The sequence below is a fragment of the Rhodamnia argentea genome, chromosome 11 (assembly GCF_020921035.1).
Source record: "Rhodamnia argentea isolate NSW1041297 chromosome 11, ASM2092103v1, whole genome shotgun sequence".
Lineage (NCBI taxonomy): Eukaryota > Viridiplantae > Streptophyta > Magnoliopsida > Myrtales > Myrtaceae > Rhodamnia > Rhodamnia argentea.
Genome location: NC_063160.1, coordinates 23,338,224 through 23,366,219, shown reverse-complemented (window position 1 = coordinate 23,366,219; position 27,996 = coordinate 23,338,224). Strand labels below are relative to the sequence as shown.

At 40.3% G+C, this 27,996-nt stretch overlaps 3 protein-coding genes across 7 annotated transcripts; 2 read left to right on the top strand and 1 right to left on the bottom strand.

Moving 5' to 3' along the window:
- Nucleotides 1-508: 508 nt before the first annotated feature.
- LOC115751144 (AUGMIN subunit 6) lies at nt 509-8,233 on the bottom strand. The gene is made up of 14 exons (XM_048272408.1): nt 7,839-8,233; nt 7,613-7,669; nt 7,399-7,493; nt 6,345-6,495; nt 5,489-5,614; nt 5,246-5,402; nt 4,320-4,380; nt 3,922-4,240; nt 2,537-2,662; nt 2,256-2,417; nt 1,888-2,137; nt 1,288-1,761; nt 991-1,064; nt 509-934 (listed from the first exon to the last, which is right to left on the bottom strand). Exons 1-13 carry the CDS (start codon nt 8,052-8,054, stop codon nt 1,024-1,026), a joined length of 2,235 nt encoding a protein of 744 aa, XP_048128365.1. The 5' UTR covers nt 8,055-8,233; the 3' UTR covers nt 509-934; nt 991-1,023.
- Nucleotides 8,234-11,989: 3,756 nt separating this feature from the next.
- On the top strand, nt 11,990-15,660 carry LOC115751147 (plant UBX domain-containing protein 1). Of its 2 annotated transcripts, XM_030688894.2 has the most exons (8): nt 11,990-12,244; nt 13,471-13,567; nt 13,663-13,731; nt 14,114-14,181; nt 14,331-14,460; nt 14,577-14,681; nt 15,156-15,373; nt 15,473-15,660. In XM_030688894.2, exons 1-7 carry the CDS (start codon nt 12,158-12,160, stop codon nt 15,359-15,361), a joined length of 762 nt encoding a protein of 253 aa, XP_030544754.1. In that variant the 5' UTR covers nt 11,990-12,157; the 3' UTR covers nt 15,362-15,373; nt 15,473-15,660. The 2 variants fall into 2 exon arrangements, with proteins under 2 accessions (XP_030544754.1, XP_048128650.1); XM_048272693.1 differs by having other exon boundaries at nt 11,993-12,244; nt 15,156-15,660.
- A 5,952-nt stretch (nt 15,661-21,612) lies between these two features.
- Nucleotides 21,613-27,790, top strand: LOC115751086 (glucose-6-phosphate 1-dehydrogenase 6, cytoplasmic). Of its 4 annotated transcripts, none has more exons than XM_030688799.2 (16): nt 21,613-21,761; nt 22,496-22,722; nt 22,960-23,045; nt 23,406-23,472; nt 23,543-23,729; nt 24,240-24,397; nt 24,476-24,544; nt 24,755-24,813; nt 25,039-25,075; nt 25,367-25,438; nt 25,541-25,688; nt 25,842-25,937; nt 26,440-26,510; nt 26,822-26,937; nt 27,204-27,249; nt 27,358-27,790. In XM_030688799.2, the coding sequence occupies exons 2-16, from the start codon at nt 22,549-22,551 to the stop codon at nt 27,523-27,525; spliced, it is 1,554 nt and encodes a 517-aa protein (XP_030544659.1). In that variant the 5' UTR covers nt 21,613-21,761; nt 22,496-22,548; the 3' UTR covers nt 27,526-27,790. The 4 variants fall into 4 exon arrangements, with proteins under 4 accessions (XP_030544659.1, XP_030544658.1, XP_030544662.1 ...); XM_030688798.2 differs by having other exon boundaries at nt 21,712-21,849; XM_030688802.2 differs by having other exon boundaries at nt 21,740-21,845.
- Nucleotides 27,791-27,996: the final 206 nt, after the last annotated feature.

Sequence of the window (27,996 nt, the reverse complement as noted above, 5' to 3'; positions counted from 1 at the left end):
GAGAAACAGTCGAGTCTGGAGGGCTGCGACTCAGGCAATTTTGGCTGTATTGAATTATTGGGCCCGCCAAAACAGCCGACTTCTTGACTTTCCTGTCAGCCAACTCCAAACAAAACAACCCAAGAAATGGTCCAACTCTGATCCAGTGTCAAATCTTCTTAAATATATTAACCAGTCTCCATCGGCCAATTTAGGAATCGAAAAGAACAAGTAATAGCAACAATCGATACAACCCAACAATATGACGAAACCAGATTGTTTCGCCGGAAGGACAAAACTGGAAGTCTACAAAAGATGCCCTTGGGATTGGATAGGCTAAACAGTCAAAGAAAAAGAAGTTGTGAAGGATTCCAGTGAATGTAGCCGCCGGAGACTCGCTTCCATACATTGAGTTAACGCAAAAGAAAGACAACTGTGTGCGGACAGATACTGAATACAAATACAATGAAATTCGAAGAACCCCTTGTTCCTATCCTGTCACGACATAGTTGATAATGAGATTAGATACTGAATACAAATACAATGAAATTCAAAGAACCCCTTGTTCCTATCCTATCAGGACATAGTCGATAATGAGATTACACATCATGTAGAGCACGAACTTTTTTCCCGAAGCACACAACCACAAAAGCCCAAAGATTTCACAGCAAAGTCCTGAAGTCAGTAGAAATTTCAATACCCCGCCGAAGGCCACAATAGCGTATCTGGTGCTAAACTGCCATCCAAATACAAGATCGAAGCTTCTTCGAAATAATAACCCCCAAGTCACATGCATCTCCTGAGCAGGATCTGCCTATTGGTTATTGCCCTCCAAAGCAGAGATGTCGACTTTGTCAGATAGGCCGAGCATACAACAAGGACGCAGGCATTGCACAATACCGTGGCAGTGGAAGAACAACACAATATTGGAGAATTCCAATTGGGATTTAAAGGGAGTTAGTCACAGTTTGGTTGGTGTTCCAGAATGAGATAGTAGGCAACATCTCACATGTGTTGCAAGGTGGCCAATGTAAGGCTGCAACTTCAATGGTTCATCAGAGCAGCCTCAGTTTCGGATAATGGGGCTGCATGACAAGAAAATTTTATAATTTAGGAAGTCATGATTCATGTTCTCAGAGAAGATATGATCCTGTTTTCAGTATCTCCAGTGAAAAATTATGAATGCTGACATAATCCTCTACGATTATTGTCGTTACCAGAGAACCAGCAGAACAACAAAGGTCCTAACACTTGCATCTAAGATAAATTTCAGTTAAATTTTGAAAGGATAATAGCGTGACAACTTACCAAGCAAATCCTCATAAGAATCGGCTAACAGAGACGTTTCCATCAGCAAAGGCGGTGAAAAGACCTGATCCCGAGTCCCGTCAATGTCATAGAACAAACTTTGTGTAGCCGAAGGTGTGTGCTTAGAAACAGAAGCCGAGAGAAAACTGTTTACTTGATCAAAGTCATTAAGGGATTCCAGATCACTTATAACATCGGGTAATCCATCAAACTTACTACCAATGTTATCATCAGTCACAGAAATGCCATTTGAGGAACTGTCTACGTGAGATTTAAACAACCTATTGCTCCTCGAAGCATCCTTCTTTTCTGGGCCAACATGGGAAAAACCAGTGACGGGAAATGGCAAAAAGAAATGCTCAGATCCTTCATCAGAATGGCTATCTCGTGACCCTTCTGAATTACAGGATTGAGATGACAGGGCTGCTTCTCGAACAGATCTCTTCAAATTCTGAATGTAGGAATCATCACTGTCTGCATAAATTGAGATAAACTTGAGAAACTCCAGTGATTTAGATCAAATTCCTTTCCATTTTAACAAAGAACTTCACACGCCAATTATGGTAAGCCTTAACAGGCAAGGCAGTGAAAAAGACAAACCTTGTGCTTGATGGTCGGAATGATTTTTTGGAAAAATCTGGTTTGGCAACTTCTTTTCAGATGCATTTTCCACTTGAATATTTTGAATGGCCAAAGTTTGTCTCTTTTGTAGGTTTCCAGCCTTTCCAGAAGAATTAGGCGTCAAAGTAAATAACTGTGGGAGTTTCAAAGCAGGAGCAGCTGAAACTTTGTCTAGCTGAACACTGGACATTTTTGAAGTCATCTCATTGATATCGTCAGCACTACTTTCCTATACAATCCAAATGTAAAACAGATCAGCCATGAAATGCATCATCATAAAGATGGACATGTAGCAGTTGCTACACCTACAGTTCTCACATAAGACAGGTAGTTACATGAACACTTACTATTCCTCTTCCACTGCTCTGTATTTGACTCGGTGAGCTCAATGGAGCACGTTGTTTCATCATAGGAGGAAGACCGGAAGATATACTATTTACATTATCCGTGCATTCCGAGATTGATTTTTGTATAGCAGGAGATACTTCTTTTAATTGGTTAATAAGCACCTACATGTGTGAATATAACAATAGATGATCTTCAGCCTCATCTTAGATAGTATGCGGGCAAAAGGGACCTCAAAGGCCCAATCCAAAATAAAAATACTAATAATAATAGCAATAATCACCTGAAAGCTCGCTAAGTGTTGTTGATGTTCAGCAAGAGTTGCTGCTAATGATTCCACATGACCAGTTGTACTGCCATCATCCGCACTTCGTAATATTTCTGGACCCTCCCCATCGTTAGCTTTTGCCTACCCAAGAGACAATTCAACAGCTTGTGTGATGTATATGGAAAGGAAAACCAAAACCCCAAAACTTCAACCCTCAGGTACTAAAATTAAGACATGTTTGAAGGTTCAATGTCAAAGAAGCAAGTTTACCATATTATGCTACATTAATTATCGGCATATTGTATATAACCAGCCTTACTAGTTTGTACATTCTAACATCGTCGCGCTTAGGGAAATATTACGCTCTAAGTTGCCAATGCATTAGTTTTTTTACTGAAATACGAATTTACATTGGTTAACTGAGATATTCTTACTCAACCACACCCAAAATAAAATGCCTGCTCATATCACTCTATAAGGTCAATGCCTGAATTTTATTCTCTCTTTCCAATGAGCATCAGCGAAAAAACACTTCCTCTCACAACAATCAAGAAAAAATAATAAATGCAGTCAAATATCTAGCGTAAGAGAACTACTTCTTATCCTGAACTTTCTGGGACACCCAAACTTAAAACTCTGGAAAATGCAACTATCTTCATATGCATTAACTAGTAGTTTAGACTTCATGACTTTATTTGTAGGGGGAACAAACAGAAAATAAACTATAAAAGGTAATTCTACCTTACTTCAGCAACCACAAATAAAGTTTCAAGTAAACAATTTGCGTTACAAAAGGTAGACTTTAGCCAAAAGTACCAATTCAAAAGGTTGAATACGTGGAGGAATTAGAATTTAAAAACCCCCCTATGAGCATAAGAAACTATATCTTTCTCCATCACTGTACTGTTTTACATACAAATTTCAATTGGCAAACAAGATAAATCAAAAGATTCCCCACAATGTCTTTAAGAGCCTGGGATGTATCATGTGTGGTCTGCTTTTGAAATTTCACATGGTTGCTAAAGGAAATGCACCCAGCAACAATTACAGTACTTACTTCCCCCAGGATCAGAAACCAATGATCTTAAGCAAAGCCCTTCACATCCTCAACAAGTAACTTACCAAGGTAACCCCCTCACCAAAAAAAAAAAAAAAAAACTCAATTTTCACACGACGAAATTCATCAAGTGTAGTCTATCTATTTTCTACATGAAACAGCATTGAAAATTGCAAAAGCTTACCATGTGTTAAGTAAGATAAGCAACATGGTTTATATTTCACGAGTGGCAACTGGTGATGGACAATAAAGGCTCAACCTTGATATTTATGTTAAAAGGATCTCAATCTCAAACAAAGTAATGAAAGGTGCAAATTCTTAACATAAATGAAGAAGAGCATACCAGAAGCAGTGACTGCTTATGAATCCGCTGTAAAGCATGCGTCCAGCGCCTTATAACTTCGGCTACATCAACAGTTGGGTGGATTCTTCCACTTCTATCATCAACCCGAAAATTTGTTTCATCATTTGCAGGATTGGATGCGTCTAGGCTGTTGTGCCACTTTTCTTTATCCATATTATCATATGAGCCATTATTTTGTTCTTTGTCATCCGAATGTACTGAAGCAACATCACTAGGCTGGACGGAAAGGATCTCTGCATGAGGAACCTGAGAACTTTGATCCATTGCCGCAAGCAAGGATGATCCAGAGATTCGGTACCTGAGCAGAATTATATCTCAAATCAGTCAGTTCATGGAAATTAAATGCAAGCCAAAACTAGTACAGGGGATAACAATACCTATGCTCCCGATGAGCTATCAAGTCCTCGATGGGACCTGAAGCAAGCACTTCATGTTGACCTGCACTTGAAGGATGTAACTTGTAATTCTTAGGCTGTGAACAGGTTATGAATATCAATGGTAGAGAGCCAAGGGGAATGTTATAGCAAAAACAACATTGAGAAGCTTAGGAATCAACGGGAGCGTTTGCACGGGACTAAAGAAAGCAAAACTCAACTCTTCTCTTTTCATGGCAAAATCTAATATATAATATATAATTCGAATTTCAGAAATTATGGAAATACTATATACGATTCTACATGTCGACAATTGAATGTTTTATAAGGTTTCGCGTGTTTCGGGTCAAATTCTCTTTGAAATTAAGTTTTGTCCCATCAACTAAGGCTTGAAAATTTCCCAAAGGACTGGCGTACTCGGGTAAAAGTCAAAGTATGTGTATTGCACGATTTGAAAAAAAGAAAAAAGTAACAAATAAAGTGATTCCAAACATACCATTTTCAACACCAAAGAGCATCTTCAAAAGGTGACGGAACATTTACAGCCATGAATAAAAACTTCTTAACAAAAGCCAAACATGCAAGGAAAACTAAAACAGCAGAACTGAGCCACATGTAAGCAATGGTTCAGTCTACATATCCAAGGCAGGCATCCACACAGGATATGAAGAAACTGGTAAGTACTTTCTATACCAAAACATGGATTTCTCGCCACATCATTTACATAATGATGGGCTCATTAGAATGCCAATCAACACTAAAAAGAAAATTGAGGATGATATTTTCAGATTGAATGATGCAAAGCGATATCTCTGTAGTGTTTTATCTCAATCATGAAATTCACCTGCTTGAAAAATAATTGGACAAGAGAGTCAAATATTCGAAATTATAACAACTTTTTTTATAGAAAGCTTGGCGGTTGTGCGTACTCTTTCTTGCTAATATGGACTCCCATAGGCGTGTAGCCTTTGAAACTAAATGAGAATTCTGACTGGAACTAGATACAAGATCATCCCACAGCTCCCCTTCCAACTTGACTTTGTTTCTCCAGTCATGAAGTTTTTCCAGTTCTTGCTGCAAGTATGCCTGCGATCCAGGTTCTTAAGCACATTAAAGACCTACATATGATGGCTTATTCATGAGCGTTGTTAGTCAATGAGCTAGAGTTTCACCTCCTCAGCACACAAGCCTCGGAACTCTGCAGTCATTTCATGAGCCAAATTGGACCACATTGCCTGCCTCTGTACAGCTGTTTCTGCATTTTTCAGGAACTTTCTTCTTTCCAATGCAATTCTAGCCTATGGAAAGTTAATTATCCGAGTCAAGCTCCCAAAGTTCAAGTTCAACAATCTTGAAGTAAAAGTATGTTTTTTTTTTAATAATTGGAAATATGTTTAAGATAGTAAAAATGGAAAATCTCGACCGTATAGCAATGATAAAAGCCTGCAGAGAGTATCATATATATTTCAACACTTGCATCCTGAAATTAATATTCATATCTCACCAAAACCAAGCACAAAATTCATCAATATATGCTGCTTCCTATAGTTATTGCCAACTCTTCACATGAGGAACAAAAGCCAGATGTCATTGTTTGATAGGAAGTTGTAGAACATTAAAAATAAGACCCAAGGCTCATGATAAAGAACTAAAAAATTAATTCTTCTTCTTGATGGAGTCCATCGGCATGACACTTACGTTACTTCGTTCCGGTCTCCAGATCTACTTATATATTTTTAAAAGCACAACCAAGAAAAGATAGCCGTAAGGAACCTTGACAACTCACATTACCAGGGGAGGGCAATGCTGGTGAATGCATTTCCTAACTGTTATTTTGCTCTTCGAGTGTCAAGGTGTCTATATTTCAAAAGATAGCCCGGTGCATAAAGATGGAGACACGTAAAAAAGGATACGAAAAGGCCAATGCTAAATTGAACTACCTCATTATCATCGAAACAACCATAGTCAAACGATGATGTCAACCACTATAGGTATCTCCGATAAGTAATAAATAATAACCGTCTATACCTTAGTTACTGGAAGAAGGGTGGCAGCATGGGAGAAAGCTACATCTGTCAATGAAGCTGGTAAAGGATTAGTAGCTAGATCAGCTGGAAATGTCCGCCTATGAACCTCTCTTAAAGCATGCAAGGAAAGTTGCCATAAGAGTTCAACAAATCTGTAACACCAAATAAGAATTGTGTAGTCAATTATCAGATAAAAAAAAAGGTTTAAGGCCCAACAACAACTTAACACTATAGTAACAAATATTGGGGATCCAAAAGTACATCAACATTTACATTCGGGAAGCAAATGTTTAAACTATCATCTCTTCACATCTCCCATGACGACTAGCACCCTCCTTGCATATTCACAAAATATCATAGTACTCTTATCTGATAAACTCTCAACAATGGCACCAGAAATCACGTCCCATTCACGCCAAGCTATCAAAAGGGATTCAACAGCCTACTCACAAGGAAATTTTCAGTTTTACGTGGAAAATGTGTCATTTCATCATTCGAAGTGGCATGACCACAGGAGCTAGCATACTCATTAATTTGTTTTCACTGAACTAATATTTTGCTTCAATCTATAACTCTTGGGTATGGAATAATCAGAATTTATCGTACTCGCTCTCATGAAAATCATGTACTACTTGTCTTTATTCAAAATAAACTTTGTCTGGGAGAACTTTGCATGCGTTTTACAAAATAATGGAGGTGGTATTTGGATTAGATTTTAAGCTTTCTTTTGTAGACAAATCGTGATCGGTTAACTTATGTTGAATATCCGACCAAAGAAAAACACTTACATTGAATAAAACACACGCCACAGATATTTTTGAATGATATTTAACCCTCATTCTCGTGGTTAACTTACTTATTTCAATTCAGCTAAATGATCATGTTGGTCAATTTAATTCCTAGGAATTAAGGCAAAACTAAAATTCTCAACCGAAGCAAGCTTAAGGAAGCAATATTGGACGATTTTCATAAGAGTCCACGCAAACTACAACCTTAGTGCTCCAAGCAGCCAAGTAAAATTGCAAAACGAAGATCTGAAACAGCCGGGCAATTACCTTGGCCCACAACATGTAGCCAGCGAAGAAACCCTGGAATTGCTCCTAGGAAGCGCCCCTTGTGATTCAAGCTCGCTGATAATACCTTGAACCACCTTAACCACGACAACAGTTTTGAAAATGAAATCAACGCGAGCAACAAGCTATCAACCAAAATTCGAAATGTCGACGGACGGACGGACGAATGAGAACTCAATTCATCACAGAATCACACCTTCCGGAAGTCCCGCGATTGGGCCGAATCGAAAATCGGCCAGACCCTGTCGAAATCCTGGAAGATCCCGACCGTTAGTGAACTGGGAACAGCGAGATCAAACGAAAACCAGAAAGACTCCGATAACACAAGCACGGGAGATCGAACTAATCGCGAATGCACGTCCGATGGAGAGAGAGAGGGGGAGGGGAGGGGAGGGGAGGACGGGAGAGAGAAAGAGATTTACTTTGGCGGATTGAGCTGGGCCGCGAAGCGAGGAGAGGATGAAGTAGAGAAGCTGCTCGCCGAGTTTAGGGTTGGAATGGCGGAAAAGGCCGACGCGAGGGGTGCCGTTGGAGGCTCCGACGCCGATGATGGACGGATCGAGACCTAGGAGCAAGCAATTAGTGTACATTGCACTCTCCAGCTCTATCTCTCTCTCCTTCTCCCTGTCCATCGTCATCACCCGCAGCGAAACCAGTCTCCTCCTCCTCCTTCCTCCTTCGTCCTCTTCTGTCTCCCTCCGAGCGGGAGTGACGTTGGTGACGATCTTCGTTTTCTTCTCCGATGGCGCTTTCGCTCGCCTGCTTATTCTTCGCCCCCCCTTTTTTTTTTATTTCCTTCGTCTTCTCCTCCTCCTCCTCCTCTTGCTTTTCTCCTACTCCGGTTGGTTATTCTATTCAAATTCTTAATTTATTTTAAAAATATGATTTTGATTTTGTCGAAACTTTTTTATTTCAAATCTGAGACCCTGTTGAACCGGTTAATTGCCGGTTGGCCCAGAATGGTGGGTCAAGTCGGGGCAAATTTAAAAATTTGCAAAAACTTGCCACGCCCTTTCTCGCGCAACCCAGACGTGAGGCCTTTTCGCCTGTTTTTTTTCCCAAAAGTTAATAAAAATTGTGTGTGTTTTTTTTTTTTTTATATAACTGAGGTTTATCACGTTCAATGAACTATTCTTCGAAGTTGTGAGGATATGAACGCCAATGCCACTGGTTAAGTCCCCCAAGATGCAGCCGAGGAGATTCAAACCTGGAAGCTCATCGGTTTAACTATCTAAGACTCGGGGATCTCACCAATTCAGCCAAATTTAATTGTGGCAACCAGTGCAATTAAATGAAGTTTCAAAACGATCTCCTTCCGAACTTAAAAATCAAAATGGTGTTCTAATTCCAAAATTATGCAAAAACAATGGTTAATATCACAAAAAAACTCCCAAACTAGTACGACTTGACGAGTTTTCCCTAGACTAATTTTTTAACTACAAAAAACTTCAAACCGGTACATCCGTGACAAATTTACCCTTCGTAACTCTTGAATTGCATGACAAATGACTTTTTACGGGGTGTACCAATTTGGGATTTTCGCCCTCCGTTTGTCATAGCTTTGTCGATATATGATTTTTCGTAATATTAACTCAATTTAAAGGAAGTCAACAGAGAGTAAATTTGTTAAAGGTATATCGGTTTAGAGTTTTTTGTGGTCAAAAAATTAGATTTGTGCAAATTTATCGCTTGTGTATCGGTTTATAAATTTTTGCAGTAAAAAAATTAGTATGATAAATTTATCTTAAGTATAATAATTTGATATTTTTTGTGGTATTAATCTAAAAAAAACATATTACCCACTACAGTATTTCGTATTATCTGAAAATCTAGGAACATTTGACTTCTTGCGGAAAGTCAAGTCATGAGGAGGAGAAGTGAAAACAAAAAAAGTAGAAAGTGCAGAAACCGACAATCACATCATGCGATCGTAACTTTGTAATAGACTCCGCCAACGACTTTTCTCTAGACGTGTCCTGAATATTAAATTGTGTCTTGTTCAAAAATCTCATTAGTGTTTTTTTTTTTTTTGGTCTAACAACTTGAGATTTTTAATTCATCCTACCGCAATAAATAAATAAAAAAGCACATAAAAAGACGTGCTGTGCTCATTTTTTTGTTCTTCTGCAAATGATTGTTGTGCCCTTTTTTTTTTTTGACTTTTATGTTCCGCTTTGCGAAAAAAGGGACGGACATGTCATGAGATGTAAATTTGATGGATTAGACTCCAGTTAGATCTAGAGTTCATGTGACAAAAATTTATCGGGGAAACAAGACACTATTTGTAAGCCATTTCATTGTTTGGTAATATTATTATTCATCTCGATAAGCTCGCGCACGTAAAGGAGTTGCAATTCGATTTGTTTACGATTAACTTGAGAAACTCCATGTTAGTTGAGACAAGTTTGTTACTTTATAGACTTGATCCTAAGGAGGGGTTGAAGATTGGGTATGGAGTTCTTTGACCATACTAGTTGGTCGTCTACGAGATACCGAATTTTCTTCGCGAAATGATCGAGTTTAGACCCATTATCTCCGGCAAGCGGTTTCGATCTGGCTCGTGGTTCCGGGACTGCCGCCGCGCCCATAATCAAGTCGGAAGCCCGGCGGTTCACACAGAAGGACCGTTACTCATATTTTGTATGTCTTTTGCGGCCTTCAATATCCCCTTTGTTCGACCCTTCTTCATCCTTTTTCCGAAGACACGTTCAACATGCGACAAAATTCGTTTCAATTATGTATTCTATCTCAATCGAGCGCTCTGTCGCGAACACTCTCGGGTCCTTCTCCGAAAAGAAATGACCGGGTACCCTCATTCTCAAGCCAAAACCCGACCCGATCCGACTCGACTAAACAAAATCCTTTACGGGGCGAGGGTTGACTCAGCTCAACTGCCCGTTCGTCATGCTATCACCGTTCGGCAGTTGGCCGATCTCGTGATTTGAATTTGACGAAAATGCTGGAAAACTCGAGCCTGTCTCTACTACGCCCGGCCTAAATTTGGATTAACCTGTCCCTTTCCTATCTGCAGAATCCAGCAAAAAGCTGTCACGAAATCAAATCATGTCTCGTTGCTTTTGGTTTTTGCTCAAAGCTCCGGTCCGGTAGTTATTACTGAACCGGGGAACCTGTCTTCTTCCTAACAATGACTTGTCGCCTAAATTTTCCCACTGCGCACATAAAGCTTCGTCACGACATTGCGACTTTGTTTGCTTTCCGTTTCCTATCTCCGCTCTTTAACTGCTCTGCATTTTAAGGGAAAGCTTACAAGGGAAGGAAAGAATGGAAAAAGGGGAGAACGGAGAGCTACGGAAGGGATAAAAGCTCCGAATTCGCCCGGGCAAAGTCGGGGGCGGGTCGGCGATAATTGCCCCCGTGCTAGAAAGGTAGTTCGCGCTAGGGTCACGTGTGGCGGTGACGCGTGAAAAAAAACAAGCCAATTGGAACTAGGAATTTCTATATTCAAAATAAAGGTTCATTGACATGCATAGCACACACTCGTAATCTTTTCTTTTTCATTTTTCTTTTCTATTTTGATTGTTGGATTACTATATGGCGAGTCGACGATGGCATCAGATAAATACAATATTGTATTAACGAGTGTTTTGATTACCCTACAACAAATGTTCGGAGTAATGAACATTCCGTTGGAGGGGAGTGGGATCGGGACAAGAAAACCGTCACGAGAGGGTGGTTTGCTCGAGCGCTTAAAGAAATTCGGACGCATGTCGCGAGGAAAAATGGCACATAGATGCTTAAAAGCTAAGTCGGTGCTTGTGGACAAGTTTGGTGTGAAGAATGAAAATCCGCTGGCACCCCCAATTGGAACGGCCCGAGGATGAAAGGGAGCACCAAGTCGGCATAGTAGGGCAGGCACGGCACGGCACGTTATGAATTGCTTGAATCGTAAGGCTAAAAATGAATGGTCCCCTTTTGTCGCTTTGTCCACGACGTGAAGAGAAGGCAAAAGCGCACGAGTAGAGACTAGGCCTTCCTACAATTTCCTTGCCGAATGGAGGAGGACGGTGCGATTCGTAGCCGACCAACAGGGTCTCTGTACGAAGCATGTTTTTGACATTTTGGTGATTCGGAAATTGTTGTTCGAATAGTGTTTCGTTCCATCTCGGAAATGCCGAGAAGGGCGTTGGGGCGACTGATGCGACTACGTTGTCTAGAAGTTATCATATCGCTCTCACGTTTACCGTCGATTGATTCTATCCGGATTGTTAAAAATTATGTTAATGTAAAATCCTAAAAGCCGACGAATTCCCAAGATACAAGTTAGCGAGAGATTTGGTCATCACATGTTTCAAAATTATGACCCGGTGCAAGATAATTTGATTTCTACATGTTTGATTTTTGCTTTTTGGCATATATAACGAGATAGAGAGATACAAAGGTTAAATTGAATTGGAGAGAGAGGAGAGAGGGCCACTCGACTTGCGAGAGACCCTTATGATTCCAACACGTCGTCGTTTCCAAAAGCCCATCGAACCAATGGGCTTTGGCCCGAACGAGCGTAGCCCAGGAAGCCAATCGGCGCCGACCTAATCCTTCGCCGCAACATACGTACGTGTTCCTCATGGCACGTGCTGTCTCCGACTTGATGCCCAGGCAGAGAGATCAAGGCAAGCAAAGCATATACCCAACTCACGGGCCAGAGCGCACGATTCCCAGTTCCATGCTCGGGATGCGTTGATCCCGATTCCGATTCGAAATTCCGATTCAGCTCTGTTATGTGATGATAGTTGATGGTTCTTCTTCTCAGCTGCTTTTCAAGAGAAGGAGACTCGCCATCCACGACCCCATGGAAGCTGAACCGGCCAAGGTCTTCTCTCTCCGTCCGATTAACTATCGGCGGAGCTCAATTTCTCGATGTTTGATGCTGGGGGCTGCGATGGTTCTCTTCACTTAATTTCTTAGTTGATGGTGGATCGTAGCTGCCGTTATGGCTCTTCTTGGGTTTTTTTGCTCGATCGGTCACAATTTGTTTCTCAAACTGTCGATAGCTTGAAGTTAGGCATAAAGGGGGTTGTTTTTAGGTGCATTGCCTTCAAAGAGGGAGAGAAACTTTGAGGATGTTGCACGCTTTTTTCCGACCTGGCTAGATGGAGTGGTTGTCTACTTTGTATATGCAAGGATGAATTAAAGAAAGAGGCTGTATTGTCTGGTTGTTGCATTAAACAATAAATTGTCGATGCAGTTTGCTTCTGCGAAAAATCTTGTAACATTCTCCCACATTGTGTTAGACGGGTAACTTTAGCACCTCCTGATAACTAGAATTATCCATGATACTGAAAGAACACTGGTTAATGTCAAGTAGGTGGAGAGATCCTGGTAGGCCAGTTGCATAGAGTGTTGGCATATGAGTCAAAGAATTGACTCATTGCAGAATAGGAGGGCAATTAGGCTGCGGGGGAAAATCTTTTCTGCAAGTGGTGTTAAAGTTCATGACTTTACATGCTTTTTTCCCCAAGTCATATACCTAGCTATCTAATTCGTGCTTTGTGTTTGACTTGTGTCTGCCTAGAGTTATGGAGCTGTGCGGTCTTTCTTGCTTTAGAGACAAATCTCACATGCGTTTCTTAGTTATTTAAAGTTTCAAACTCTAGGATAACTTGGCAGTGATACTCAGAGATTCGTTGGTTGAATCAATCAACTCCTTTTACCGGACTTTGTTCTGCAAAAGTGAGAAAAGAAATGTTATTCCTGGCCTTATTTCTTTTGCAGCCCATCAAATGTTCTACTGCTTTTGTCATTTGTCTAATCAAATGGTTAAAACCCTTGCCTTTTCTCATCTACACTAGCGGAATGTCACATTCTAAACATGTTTTTTGCCAATTGTCTATTTCACGTGCCTGCTATCACTAGATGCCTCATATTGCCTAAGATCATTGCAAAAAATTTGACATGACTGTCAATAGCAGAACTGAACACATGACATATCATTCATGGAAGGAAGGTTTTAAAATCTTTTTTTTTGTGTGAGGGGGATGTTTTACATATCTTGGATTTGCTGCCTGCAATTTGGTTGATTGTTCTAGCTAATGTCAGGCAAAGCTTGCTGACATGAAGGAAAAATTTGGACGTGAAATACGTGTGTTTGAAACTTCAGTAAGTTCTCCGACACAAAATGCAGCTCCAGATACTGGTGAGAACAAGTTCTACTAACTTATTTTCAGTTCTAAGCTAAGCTGCCTATCTTTTACATGTCCGGGCATTTTGTCTGATTGTATTTTACAACAGATGAAACAGATGAGTTCTATGATTTCACTGCGGAGGATTATCACCGACTTTTGACTACCAAAAAAGAAGGTATCATCCGACAATATATCATGTTAATTGTGCAAATAGATGAAGAGGCTTTAAGTTTAACTGCTTGGATAGCTTGCCTTTTGGATGTTTGGAAAAAGACATCTGATTTGTAATCAGCTGGGGTATAGAGTTACGAATATGTGTCCTTCTTGGACCTTGAATCCCTGGCCTGCTATACAAATTAGTATGGAGGGCAAAATATGTGCTCTGCGATTCTGTGTGTGCTCTTAGAGGTTCTGTTTCCTTACATTATCGTTCTTGGTGATTTGAAATTTTAGTTTGATAGAAAAGTTCCTTTCTAATTCTATTTTCAAGTATGTTAACAGTAATAATAATCTTTGATTTTGTGGTTGCTGATTTTTCGGTGGGATGACTCTGGCAGAAAAATATTTAAAGACCAGAAAACTCCGAGAAGCAGACGAGGCAGCACGGCGCTCGAGAATGACAAAGGTCATTTGATATCCACTCAACTAGTGCCCGATATGATTTTCTTTTTGTTGCTCTATTTAACATGTAGCTTGTAATCTTGATATGGAGCTTGGATTATCTTGGTTGCCTGTGCAACATACCCCTAAAATTCATATGCTTTTGTAATGCAGACTGTTATAAGGGTACGGTTTCCTGATAATCATACACTGGAGGCTACATTTCATCCATCAGAGAAAATAGAGAGTTTGGTTGATCTCCTTGAGAAAGTGGTTGCTAAACCTGAACTGCCATTTTATATATGTAGGTTTGCTCACATGATTAACTAATTTGCAATATTTTGATGCTTTTGATATTCACGTCTTGGGATGATGTATTTTGAAGCTAAAGCATAACGCATTTATCTGATCATGTTTCAGATACTACTCCACCCAAGAAGCAAATAAAAGACTTGTCTCAGGACTTTTACTCTGCCGGCTTCATTCCTGGTGCAATAGTTTATTTTTCTTATGACACTCAGAAAGGTTTGTATGTGCATTATTGACCTCAAATGTAGTATCTTCCTTTCCTTTTTGCTCACCAGGGGTTGCTCCTTCGTGTTTTATTTAGAGTGGTTTATCTGCATGGATGTTCCCTAGTTAAGCTGTGTTAACAAAACAGTTTTGAGTTTTGTTGCGTTCCTAAGTGATGCAAAACTGCCCCGAGTGCAGTTCACTTTTTCTGAGCTCCGCAAAGCTGAAGCACCTTTAAAGGTCCTTCTTGGTAATTTGTCTTGGGTATACTAGCACGTACTAAAAGATGACCCACTCACAAGAACTACCAAACGCTTCACATTCGTGGCCATGTCAACAGGAGAATATGTGAAATGCTTATTCATTCGAGTATCTGGAGCACAAAATATTAATCCACTGCTTATTAATTCTTGTAGTATGGATGGTAGATTACATGGTCTCTTACGATGGAATGCTAACATGGTCTTTGCGTCTTTTGCCTGTCAGTTTCAAATGAGGATATAGCAGCCGCGGAGATGGGTCCTTTCCTTCAAGAGTATGTCATGGCTCTGAAAGGCTTGGAGCTCAACATTGAGAAGGTAGAGCCGGTTCAATCTGCACCAGAGCCTGTAGAGCCAGCTCCTCCGCCTGTCGTCCAAGAGCGCAAGCCTGCTGCGAAAAAGCCTGTTAAGCCAAAGTGGCTTAAAATGTGACTTGCATCGTGAGTATTACCTTTAGACTCTCTTTTTCCCCCCTGCACGATATCTGTCACTTTACGATCCCTAGGTTTGCTCTTTTCTTGGATTATGCTGATCTCAATGCAGGCGCAGTTAACTCAGGGTAACTTGCATCACTGTGACACTTTGGACCAGTTAATGTGGGCAACTGGGCACTCAATTCTGAAAGTGACTCTCCTCATGGAGAGAACCTTGTATTTTGATCATGTTTATTGTAAAGCAGCAGCATCCTTCCTGATTGTCAAGTTATGTATATCCATTCGTAGGATTCCCCAGATTGTGGTCTTGCAACCCCTCTTTGTACACCGCATTTAAGTTTCGGGTTAGATTCTCAAGTTGGATTGAGGTGCGGCGCTCATATGTGGTATTATTCCGATCCTTTTTCCTTCCCATCGGATGTCCCTGGAGTCGTGGATGGTGAGTGATGCATTTTGTTTACTCCGACCATTATTCGGAGGCCCGTGGTGATGACATCGAATAACTGCCTGTCGTCAAGTCCGTCAAGTCCGGAAAGTATGAACATTTATCAAGCATGAACAGTATCATCTTTTGGATCATAGTCCTTGGAGGCAGTAAAGAGATGTAAAACGTGTCTCTCTTGCCTTCACGAATGCTCTGTTCCGAAGGGGATAGAATAGGCAGAAGAATGGCATTTACTTTGATACCAATATTTTTTTTTTATCAATTAAGTGTCAATTTTTTAAAAAAATGGCTATTTCAGTGTCAAGTCCGACGTGGCTTGTTGGAAATACACGTGGTTTGCCGGAGATCCTAATAAGCAATAATAAAAAGCAAAAAATAATAAGAAATTCCACTTAATAGGTTAAAAAGTGAAAAAATAGAAATAGTTAAAAAAAAAAGATGGAGCTCTCTGTTGCAGCGGCGAGGGCTCACAACCCTCGCTGCTGCTGCCCCACCATCGCAAACAATGGCCGACGAGGGGTGGGGCATGGCTAAGGGGGGTCGTCGGGGCTCGGCGAGGCTTGGCCGCGGCCCGACCCGCCTCGCTAAGCCGTTGCTTGGCGAGGTCGGCCTAGCCATGGGTCTACGAGCCCGGCCGCAGCCCCCCTGGCGAGCCCTCGGAAGGGGGTCGCCGGCCATGGCTGGCGATGGTGGGGGCAGCGGCAACAACGACTCACGGCCTTCGCCGCTGCATCTCACACTTACCTTTTTTTTCATTTTTTGAATTTTTTTTAGGTTATTTTTTTGTTTAATTTGATTAAGCTTAACTATTTTTTAGAGATGCCAGCAAAGGGCTAGCAAACTTTTCCAGCAAAAATTTTCTAGGAGTAAGAACCAGTTCATCTTTGTGCGATATTCGGTATTAATTTTTTTTTTTTTGTTTTGAATTTTTTAGGCTATTTTTATGTTTAATTTTAATTTTTTAAAAAAAGAATTAACTATTTTAATGTTGAAAATTCCACATGGCGTCCACGTGGCATCCACGTGTATTGATTTTTTTTTTTTAAATTGACACGTAATATTAAAAATTTAATTAAAAAATGTCACGTGTATTGTTTGGCCGGAATTGGCACTTAAATAATCATTTTTGGCCGGAATTGACACTTCGGTGATCATTTTTTCTCCGATGTGGCACTTAAGTGATCCAAAAAAAAAATATTGGCATTAAAGTGAACGCCGTACACAAATCTTGACACTTCAGGTGTTTTTCTACCTTTGCCTTGCACCCGAAACGGCCCCCTTTCAGCGCCCGTTTCCCATCTCTGCGAGTGCTCGCATGGCTCTTAAATCCCGTTCGCCGTAAGCACGTACCCCCATCCTAAACATGGTTCTGAGAGATCCAAGAGAGAACCAAAGTTAGAAGTTTCTGAACGACGGATCAGTTGCATGTGTTGTTTCTCCTACTTCATTCAACGGAGGCAACAGATATTCAGTGGATAAGGAAGAGGGGTCAGGAGGGAGAGGAGATTCGGAGACGAACTCGGGAACGGAGGACGGTGGTAGGTGGGGAGGAGGAGGGGAGGTGGGTGGGTGCTTGGCTTCACCAGCCACCCCACTCACACGGAAGATTTGAAAAGCAAATGAGACGAATCCGGTGGGGTTTAGACTTTGATCCCACGCGTGGTTTGGTAACAAGTTGGGTTTCAACTAACCTTCAATTATTACATCGACTATGCTCATCAATGCGCCATTAGCGTTGAAAAAAAAAAGAAAAACAGCATGTTTTTGCCCATTTCGAAGGACCTAGGGGTGTGCATGGTCCGGACCAGTCCGAGATTGGAGTAGGACCGAACTGGGATCGGTAGTCTAGTTTGGTCCCAATGGGATCGCTAAGTGCATCTACTTATAGAAATCTAATCCTTAGATCTAAACTAACAACTTTCAATCTCAATTATCAAATCTAATAAATTATACACATGACCATCGTACAACCATTATATGAGTATTTATAATCATAAAATAATGAAAAAAAGACTAAATTAGCTAGAAAAACAATTAAAACAAGTGAAACATGATTATGTCCTTGTATCATTCTCCTCGAGTTGGAAAGAATCAAGCTCAAAGTGAGATTACACTTGCACTTCACTAAATCTAAGTACGAACAAAATAATGGGTTTGTATAATATAAACACAGATTGAGTCGAGACAAAACACAATTGAAGACTGCATATCGACAAAGATGGGGAAGACGAGAGGAGGGAGCCGAGAGGTGAAGACAAGAGGAGCGAGCATCGAGCAGAGGTGCGTTGTGAAGGTGAGATGTGAGCGTCGAGTGAGAGGAAAGGAGTGAGCGTTGAGTAGAAGATAGGGAAATTAGGTTAACTAGTTCCTTCAAAAAATTTTAATTTTTTTCTATGTATGTATGTATGTATGTATGTATGTTTTGGGCAATACGGTCTAGGCGATCTAGTCTGGTCCCATCCATCATGGAATCGGGGACCGAATAGCCTGTTCTTCGGTCCGGTCCTGTCCGATCCAATTTGCTCACCCCTAAAACCGAGGCAGGGCTAAAACTAAAAGGAGAACAAGAAAAGGGTATTTGAAGTAATTAACATATATTAACCTTTTGAGATGCGGTGTGAGTGAGATATGGGATTGAGGGAATTCAAAAAGAAAAACTTGAGGAGTCGAATATTTCGATCAGGCTTATTTCTTCCCTTTTATAAGTAAAAATGGTCGAAAATGGCAACCCGCGTTGGCGACTCCCTAGATATTATCATGAAGGTTTCATATCGACAATGAAATGTTCTATTTCAGCTATAATTACTGCTTATTTCTAGCAGGTCCACGCCATTACCCCATCACAATAGAGTAAAAATAAAATCAAGATGATTATATATCATGGCACAGTCAAAAAGATCGGGAGAGTTTCAAACTCGTGACAGGTGAACATGATTTGTTTGGTAGTGAGCTCACTTCAAAAAAAATCGGCGGACGCGTTTACTTGCCTTCCTGAGAAGATATGTCAGCACCCTTCCAATCTTTGCAATTTCATCAAAGAGGAAAATTGAGTATGTTTTCAATAGATTCGTTAATCCAAACTAAATTGAATAATAACCACCGCAGGTCGGATCCTCGCATTTAACGAAAGGATCGAACTCCCGACACGTGCATCCCGGTCCATGCAACGACAGCCCGGGCGTAGAAATCCTTGTTGGCGGCGAGATTCATATTTGAAATGTAACTTCCCTTTTTAGAGGTAAAGGTCAAATAAAATGTTCTTTAGACTTTTTGTCGGTCAAACCTTGTTGGCGGCTCAATTCAATCACCGGCGGGCCGAGGCGACGCGATGACGTGGGCGGGGATCACCTACTCGCTCGACCAGGGGGGCGCGTGCGGTCCCAACCAATGGCGAGTAGGTGGAGCCTCTTTTTGGGATTCCGGCCGGCAGCCCCGGTTCCGTTGCCCCGCGACGGAGGTGGTCTCGTTGCTTTTCGAGGTTTCGGAATCCTGCGCGTTGGAGGAGAGGAGCGTAGTGACGTGCGTCGACGTCATAGTGTTGTGTTTGGGGGTACTGTATACTGAATTGAAATATCTGGTTATAATGTACGGAAAAAATAGATTGAAAACAAAATGTTTGGTCAGCAACATAAATTTGATTTTCAATCCTCAGCTGCCGCTGGTGCTGTCAAATGGACCCATTTGTCCTTTCTTATTTTCGGGTTGTGGTCCCTCCCGTTCGCTTGCTGTCATTAGGGCCCATTGACTTTGGAATCAAGCACAAAAATGCTTTGTTGATATGGATGAGTATGCTTCCAAATTAGAATAGGGACTAGGAGAATCGGATCGATGAAAATATGGTAGGTTCCAAGTTTCATATTATGCAACCTAAGTTATAGGTTCTAAAAATTGAGGAACCGATTTTGACCGGCTGGTTCCAGGTTATAGGAAGTGGAATCTGAAATGACTCTTTTTGTTTTTATTTTTATTTATCTTCTCTAAATCCCGCAATATTTCATGGTGCCAAATGATAAGTATATAATCTGGAACAAGTCTCTCTCTCTCTCTTCTTTTTTTTTTTGGTTCTTTATTTTCGCGGGATCCTGTAATATTTCATGTTGTCCAATGATAAATGTATAATCCCAAGTCATTCGTCCGAACTTTCATTTCCAATGATATTCAAGATCGAAATTTTTTACTTTGTTAATGTTTTATATTTTTCTTGTATCTAAATATCGGTTATAGTCGGTGCATTGTAGCAGCAAATGGTAGTCATTAGAGGTGATAACTCACCGTAATCATTCAATTAAAAATATATGTGGAACTTGGTAGAATTGACCTAGAACTTATGACAGAATAGGTTCTAGGTTTCGGGATATGCATGGTATGTTTCATGTTCCAAAAAATAGGAAACCGATTCTAATGAGTATATTTTAGGTGAAACCCGAAAATATGGTAGGTTCCAAGTTTCGGATTATGCAAGCTAGGTTACAAGTTCTAAAAATTGAGGAACCGGTTCAGACGGACGGGTTCTAGATTCTAAGAAGTGGAATCTGAAACGAGTCTTTTTATTTTTTTGTTTTTTGTTCTTTATCTTCACCGAATCTTGCAATATTTCATGGTGCCCGATGATAAGTGTATAATATGGAATCATTAGTCCGAGCTTTCATTTCCAACGATATTCAAGATCGAAATTTTTTATTTTGTTAATGTTTTATATTTTTCGCGTGTCTAAATATCGGTTATAATCGGTGGATTGTAGCAACAGATGGTAGTCATTAGAGGTGATAACTCACTGTAATCATTCAATTAAAAATATATGTGGAACTTGGTAGAACCGACCTAAAACTTATGACAGAATAGGTTCCGGGTTTCGGGACATGCATGGTATGTTTCATGTTCCAAAAAATAGGGAACCGATTCCGATGAGTATATTTTAGGTGGAACCTGAAACCGCACACTCCTATTTCTTGGAGGATCGATGCTACATGTACCATGTAGAAATGCTCTGCTTATATGTTCGTATCCATCGATATATAAGTTTGCGCAGATTCGAACGTGGGATTTGTTGCATTCCCTCTCTTTAAGTTGCTCCTTTATATGCCACGCGTTTAACATTGCACGTGTGGATAGTCATTTTCGATCGGAAAGCAAGTACGTCTCGACAAAGTCGCACTGACAAACGAGATTTTTGTCGCAGTGGTCTTACCTTTCCCATTGCTGAGGGGCGTGGCATTATACGATTCGACCACAGCATTTTTGTGTTTCATGTCTAAATCTAGATGTCTTCACTGTCCCTCAGATTTTTCAATTTGGGTCATCGTAAATGCTTCTTTTCAATTTGGGCCATTGTAAATACTTATCCAGTTTGTATTTTCCCCTCCTTCTCTCCGAAGGAATATACTTTTTAGTACCCAATAAGTGCTAATTGTTGCTGATAAATTGCTTGTCCGGTCCAAGCTCTTGCTGTCCTATGAAACATATCGAGTAATTAACTTTGGAGGGATTGATTTGAGGGATACAATAACTAAAAATTTGTAGATAATAAAATCACGGGGCCATATGCGAAATCATGCTTTGATAGATAATTTCTCTCCAATTTTATAGTCGTGACATTAATCGCTTGTCTCTAAATCTCTAACGAGATTGGAAAGATGAATCAGTAGATGCCATTAACCTAACCTTTATTATGAGAAGAATCCAAAGAAACAACTTCCTTTTCTGTTGTTTTTCAATTATAAACGTAGGCCCAAAACAAGCAAAAACGAAAACTCCGTAAAGATGGAACCTTTTTGCCAAAATAGATGTCTTGCGGGCCAGAATCGCAAATACGAGAAAAAGTTGGGGGAGAAGTACGAAATGGGGAAAAGAGATATTAACTTATCGAATTGGCCTTCCCGTTGAATTCGGAAGCCGGGAGCTGGGCAAGCCATTTGGTAGGCATCCATGGACTGATCGCGACCATTCCGAGTTGGTGAGCGACTTTCTCATCATTTTTTTATACCCTCTCTCTCTGTGTTTCAACTTTCAGCTTCGGAGCTCGAACCAGGACGACACTGTTCGTAAGCCTCTTGATCTTTTCTGTTTTTCTTGTAATCTAGTTAGCGGAATTGCTGTCGTATCTGGTGACGTTTTGATTCCGATCCTTTTTGGGATTTCTTAATCAGTATAAGTCGATCGCCACCCTTTTCAGACCTCCGAATTCTGTTGTCCGTCTGGTCCGTCTTGCTTCTCTCTCTCTCTCTCTCTTCTGGATCCAGCTGCTGCTGCTTCTTCTTCTTCTTTTTTTTTTTTTGGGGCCCCGCGGGGGGGAGGGAGGGGTGCTTGCGCTTGCCTTTGGAGGTGAAGAGTTTGTTTTCGAGGAGCAGTTCTTGCTGCTGTTCGCTCGCTGTGTGATAGTTTGCCTAGGAGAGCGAGAGTAGTGGTTAGAGTGTGGGTGTACAGTGATATGCTTAACAAGCTGTGTTTGTTGGTTTAGGATTGTGAGCGAATTCTGGGTTTTCTATTTGTTACAGAGTGTCTCAGTAGCCAGGCAGTGTGCATAGCAAATCTTCGTTCCTAGGTTCTTTACTTTGATTTTGCGTTTGGAGTAATAGGGCTGAGCATCTTTACTTCTAGCTTACTGTTCTGTTGTGGCTTAATGATGATCAAATTCAATTTTTTCTTTTTTTTTTCTTGAATTGACCCTTCTCTTGCTTTTAACTGCAGATCAAAGAGGTGCCCCGATCGTGAAGTAGCATATTTGTCGTCAAACTCTTGGAATGATGGGATCGGGTGGCTGGTCCATTGAGAAAAGATCCAGTTTCAGAAGTGAATCCTTTTTGAGGGACATTGATGCGCCCGAAACTGGGTGCCTCTCGATTGTAGTGCTCGGTGCTTCTGGAGATCTTGCCAAGAAGAAGACTTTTCCCGCACTCTTCAACCTCTACCGTCAGGTCTGTCGAATGGCATTTTCCTAGCTGTAGGCTGCAGGAGTGTCTGCTAAACAATGGACCTTTGACTGCTGTGTTGATGCATACGCCATTGTGTCCTTATCTGGACTTCACCATCATCTTGATTCTATAATTACTTGATGATATCCTATTATTTCAATAACATTGTTTGGTGGTATTTTTTTTTTGCTTTGTGGTCATAGGAGTTAACCTAACTCTTAGCTGGATGAGTTGGTGCAGGGATTTTTACCATCAGACGAAGTTTACATTTTTGGCTATGCAAGGACTAAAATATCAGATGACGAGTTGAGAAATCGCATCCGTGGGTAAGATATCCGTTGGCATTCTCTTTTGCACCATTTATCTGGCCTCGAGTTTCTCTTTTTAATGTTTCATTGAACTTTCATCCTTCTATGGTATGATTAAGAAGGAACATAATTTTTTAATTCTTTGAACTCTGATCCATATAATATGAACGGAGAAGAAAATCATTATCTTATCCATTCCTTACTACTTACTTGGAACTACTTTTGAGAAGGTGAACTTCCATGGTTATTCTATTTCTGGGTGACCAACTCAGTGGTACATTATAGTAGCCATGATATGCATAATCTTTCAGTATTTTAGATTCAGGAATTTCATTCGTTTCGAAGATGTATAAATCTCATTGGCAATCAATGTATCAGGTTTCTTGTTGATAACAAGGCTGCTTCATCCAAGCACTCTGACGACGTTGTGAAGTTTCTCCAGCTGGTTAGTTGCTGGTACAGTAACTAGAGTTTTACACTGCATTCTCATGCTAACTCTTGATGATCACTTTCAGATCAAATATGTAAGTGGTTCTTATGATTCTGAAGAGGGTTTTCAGAGGTTGGACAAAGAAATTTCAGAGCATGAAATTTCAAAAAATAGTCGCGAAGGGTCATCGAGGAGATTGTTTTATCTGGCACTTCCCCCATCTGTATATCCATCTGTCTGCAAGCTGATCAGAAATTACTGCATGAACAAATGTGAGAGGATATCTGAAGTTGCATAAAGCTATATTGTTTGAATAGTTACTCTTCATCTGTGTTTCATTTGAAGTTATTACGAGAGTGCTAACTAGTAATTGAAGGCCAATCTAATTTTGTTCACGGGCCCCTTATGAATCGGTGGTTGTTTAGCAAGATAGCCTGGGATGCATGTTCTTAGTGAGAGCATGGTGCCACTTTAATATGCTCATATCTTTGTCCGGCTATGCTGAGAGTCATAAGATCCACTTGAGTTCTGGGCATCACTTTTTATTAACTAGGCAACGAGTTTTCTATCTGTTTTTGTATGTGAATAGATTCTTCTATGCATCTCTCTAATTGTTTTGGTGATGATATGATTTGCTTGGCTGAACTGTTGGAGTTTGTGAATCTTACGAGTAATTTACAGTTGGGGACAAAGTTTGGGGTATTAAGAATGGGGCTTATTTTTATGTTTAGAAAAAATGTCTGTATTTAACATATATGAACAACTGCATCTTGCCTTTTCAGCTGATCTTGGAGGATGGACTCGAATTGTCGTGGAAAAACCTTTTGGCAGGGATCTCGAATCTGCAGAAAAACTTAGTGCTCAGATTGGAGACTTATTTGATGAACCACAAATTTACCGTATTGATCACTATCTCGGAAAAGAACTCGTGCAGAATTTGGTAGATATATATGTATTGTGCTTTCTTTTTTCATTCTCTAAATATTCTGCCTCTTCTTACTTCTATTCCTTCATACAGTTGGTACTTCGTTTTGCAAATCGATTCTTTTTGCCCCTCTGGAATCGCGATAACATTGCTAACGTGCAGGTAAGTGCCATCATCTCAAGTTATTACTTTGGCAAATTGATGAATTTGCTTCTTTGATGAGGTTTCGCCATTGTGTGCCTGTGTGGCCATTGCCCTTGAAATAAGAGCACTACAAACATGGCTTTGCTGATCACTGACATTGTTGTTTCAATATTGTATATTTGCAGTGTACTTATTTGTTTGTATGTTGTTTGCTTCTGTCTTTGGCAGATAGTATTCAGAGAAGATTTTGGAACTGAAGGTCGTGGTGGATATTTTGATGAATACGGGTATGCACGCTATATTTTCTTTCTGTCCTTCAAACTAGATGTCTGGGCAGAGATTGTTTCTCTATCATTGAATTGTGTTGTCCATTTAGAATTTAATTATCTTACGCCTTTCACTAAGGTTTATTTGATGATGTTTCTTTAATGATGCCTAATCGCCATGAGGTTGTCTTTTCTTTGCTTTGCTTGGTACTAAGACCCATTAATTGTGCTATCTGAATTTTGCAGTATCATCCGTGATATTATTCAAAACCATCTTTTGCAGGTACTGCCATTTTTATCTTGTTATTTACTTGTACCCTAAATTAAATTAGGGAGATATGCCTATCCCCATTTGTGCTGGATTTTAACTTGAATTATCTTGGCACTTTTTGGCACCTTGGGTGCCAATAGTTTTTCTCTCCATGTCCTTTCGCTACCCCGCTTCATAACAATCACTCATCCTCTGTGCCCCAAATCCGCAGAGAAGTAATTGTGAACTAAACTCGACAACATGCATATCATCTAAGGGGGAAAATGATCATCCCCTGATTAATAATGTTTTGACTGGTTGCAGGTTTTCTGTCTGGTTGCCATGGAAAAACCCGTTTCCCTCAAACCAGAGCACATTCGCGATGAGAAAGTGAAGGTATTCTCTAAGTCCATGGCACGACAATGGGGTACTTCCAACTGGTAGTATTCCTGGGCATGTAATACTGTTTGGTTGCTGATTATTGTATGACGTATGCAGGTCCTTCAATCAGTACTTCCGATTGAAGATGAAGAAGTTGTTCTTGGACAATATGAAGGTTACAGGGACGATTCTACTGTCCCTGACAATTCAAATACTCCAACTTTTGCAACTATGGTTCTACGTATACATAATGAAAGATGGGAAGGTGGGATACATGGAAGCTGAAAGGAACTACTTTCCGAACTTCCCTATGGACATTTGTTTCGTATATAAATTATGTCTTCATAGACATATGCTAATGAACAACTGAATAATATCATTTTCATTGCTCTAACTACCTGTGCCATCCTTTTTTTAGGTGTTCCTTTCATTCTAAAGGCAGGGAAAGCTCTAAACTCAAGAAAAGCAGAGATCCGTGTCCAATTTAAGGATGTTCCTGGGGATATATACAAATGTACGGTAGTAGCCATTTTCACTTTCCACTGATATTCTGAAGTTCATGCTTGGTCAGTTCATTTGGTTAACTCAAGAACTGTTGATTTTTTTTTTCCCTTTAAGCGGAACCTACATTTAAAGCATAAGCCTGAGGATGACCTTTAGGGAATACATCCTGTCTGCTGTGTAGTTGCGCTATATGTGATAATATCTACTAGAAAATGATTTCACTGACCAGACAGGCCTATATGTACTGACCAGAGAACAAGAAGTTTTCGTGTTTTCGACTTTTGGTTTTCAAAAACTTGTCGATTATGGATTTTGGCCATGTGAAGTACTTTGGTGATGTACTAAACAGCCAAATATTACAGGTACTAAACAGTCAAATATTATTCGACCGAAAAAACAAAAAACAGTCAAATATTACAGGCCTCCAGTTTTGCTGCATATATTTGTTCTCTTATGGCTATTTCATTTTGGCAATAGGTTGATTTGCTACTTGAATGGCATCCTTTCTACAGGTCAGAAGCAAGGGAGAAATGAGTTCGTAATTCGCCTACAACCTTCTGAAGCCATGTACATGAAACTCACTGTAGGTGACTGGATTTGCTAATAGCTTTCTGTAGAGTTTAGTATAGTCACAATGTTGTGGCTAACACCTGCTTAATGTTACATGCACAAATTCACACACACACACACACACACACAGTAGCTTCTATATGTCAGTAACAGGCTGATAGTGAGGTTAAGGGATTGGTAGTGCGTCAGTATAACCCATTCATAGGTTGTGTGGATTTGTTATTTCCTATCAAAAAGATTGGAATTGTAGATGCAGCACACTTCATTGATGTTGAGACATTATCAGGAGGAGAACATGATGTTCGAGAGCGTTTTTTCATGCAGGTCAAGCAACCTGGGTTGGAGATGTCAACTGTGCAGAGCGAACTCGATTTGTCATATCGGCAGCGTTATCAAGAAGTCGTAATTCCTGAGGCTTATGAGCGTCTAATACTTGACACGTATAATTCTTTCCTATTTATTTTGAGGACCTCCTACTTTAAAAAATCTTGGAGCTCTTTGTTTGAAGCTTAACTCATTGAAGAAGACTCGCATTTGAGCGGGCAACTTTTATAAGGATAGATTTCTCTGGTATCCAATGTGAAAAACATAGCATGCCTCTTCAATTATTGTTATTAAAATGATATGAAATTGAGAGATGTTTTGCTTTATCATAGCTGGTTTTTTCATTTGTAGTGGTGAATGATGGTGAAATTTGGTATTGCAGAATCAGGGGTGACCAACAGCATTTTGTCCGGAGAGATGAACTTAAGGTACAAGCACTGCCATACGGTTGTGAAACTTCCATCTACAAGATGGCACAGTTTATTGGTTTTGCAAGAACGGGATTGCCCATTGACAGTTGCATTGTTCAATCGCAGGCGGCTTGGGAGATTTTCACACCAATTCTTCACAGAATTGACAATGGTGAATTTAAACCAATTCCATACCAACCAGGGAGCCGAGGTCCTGGTGAAGCGGACGAGCTGCTGGAAAAAGCTGGTTACGTCCAAACGCATGGTTACATTTGGATTCCTCCAACCTTGTAGAAATGGAGAGACCGTCCACAAATAATTTCGGTCCAATGCCCTTATAAGCTGGCAGGTTTTGAGGCCTCGTCTTTTGGTACTATACTGCCACTAGTACTGCATACCTACCTGTATACAATAGCGGAGTGTTATATCTGCTGCAGGCTGCCTTTTGCTTCAGAGAAAGCTTAGCAAGGCGCCAGCTCTAGAAGAAGGAGGTGTTGCGTGTAGACTTGAAATAACAAATGCCATTTGAGCCTTATCAATAAATAATGAGTCGTGTCCTAATTTTCTGTTGATTACAGCTCTCTGATTTCTTCGAATTGATTAAACCGGACGGCTAACTTAGTTAACACTGATTGTCTTGACTAATTTTTTAAGCTTAGATGCAATGTTACGAGAGCTTCTACTGCCCAGACTCCTTTTGTGATTCGTAAGAACACAGTTTCGATATGGACGTAGAAGCAAATGCTTTTGACCCTAGCCGGTGCG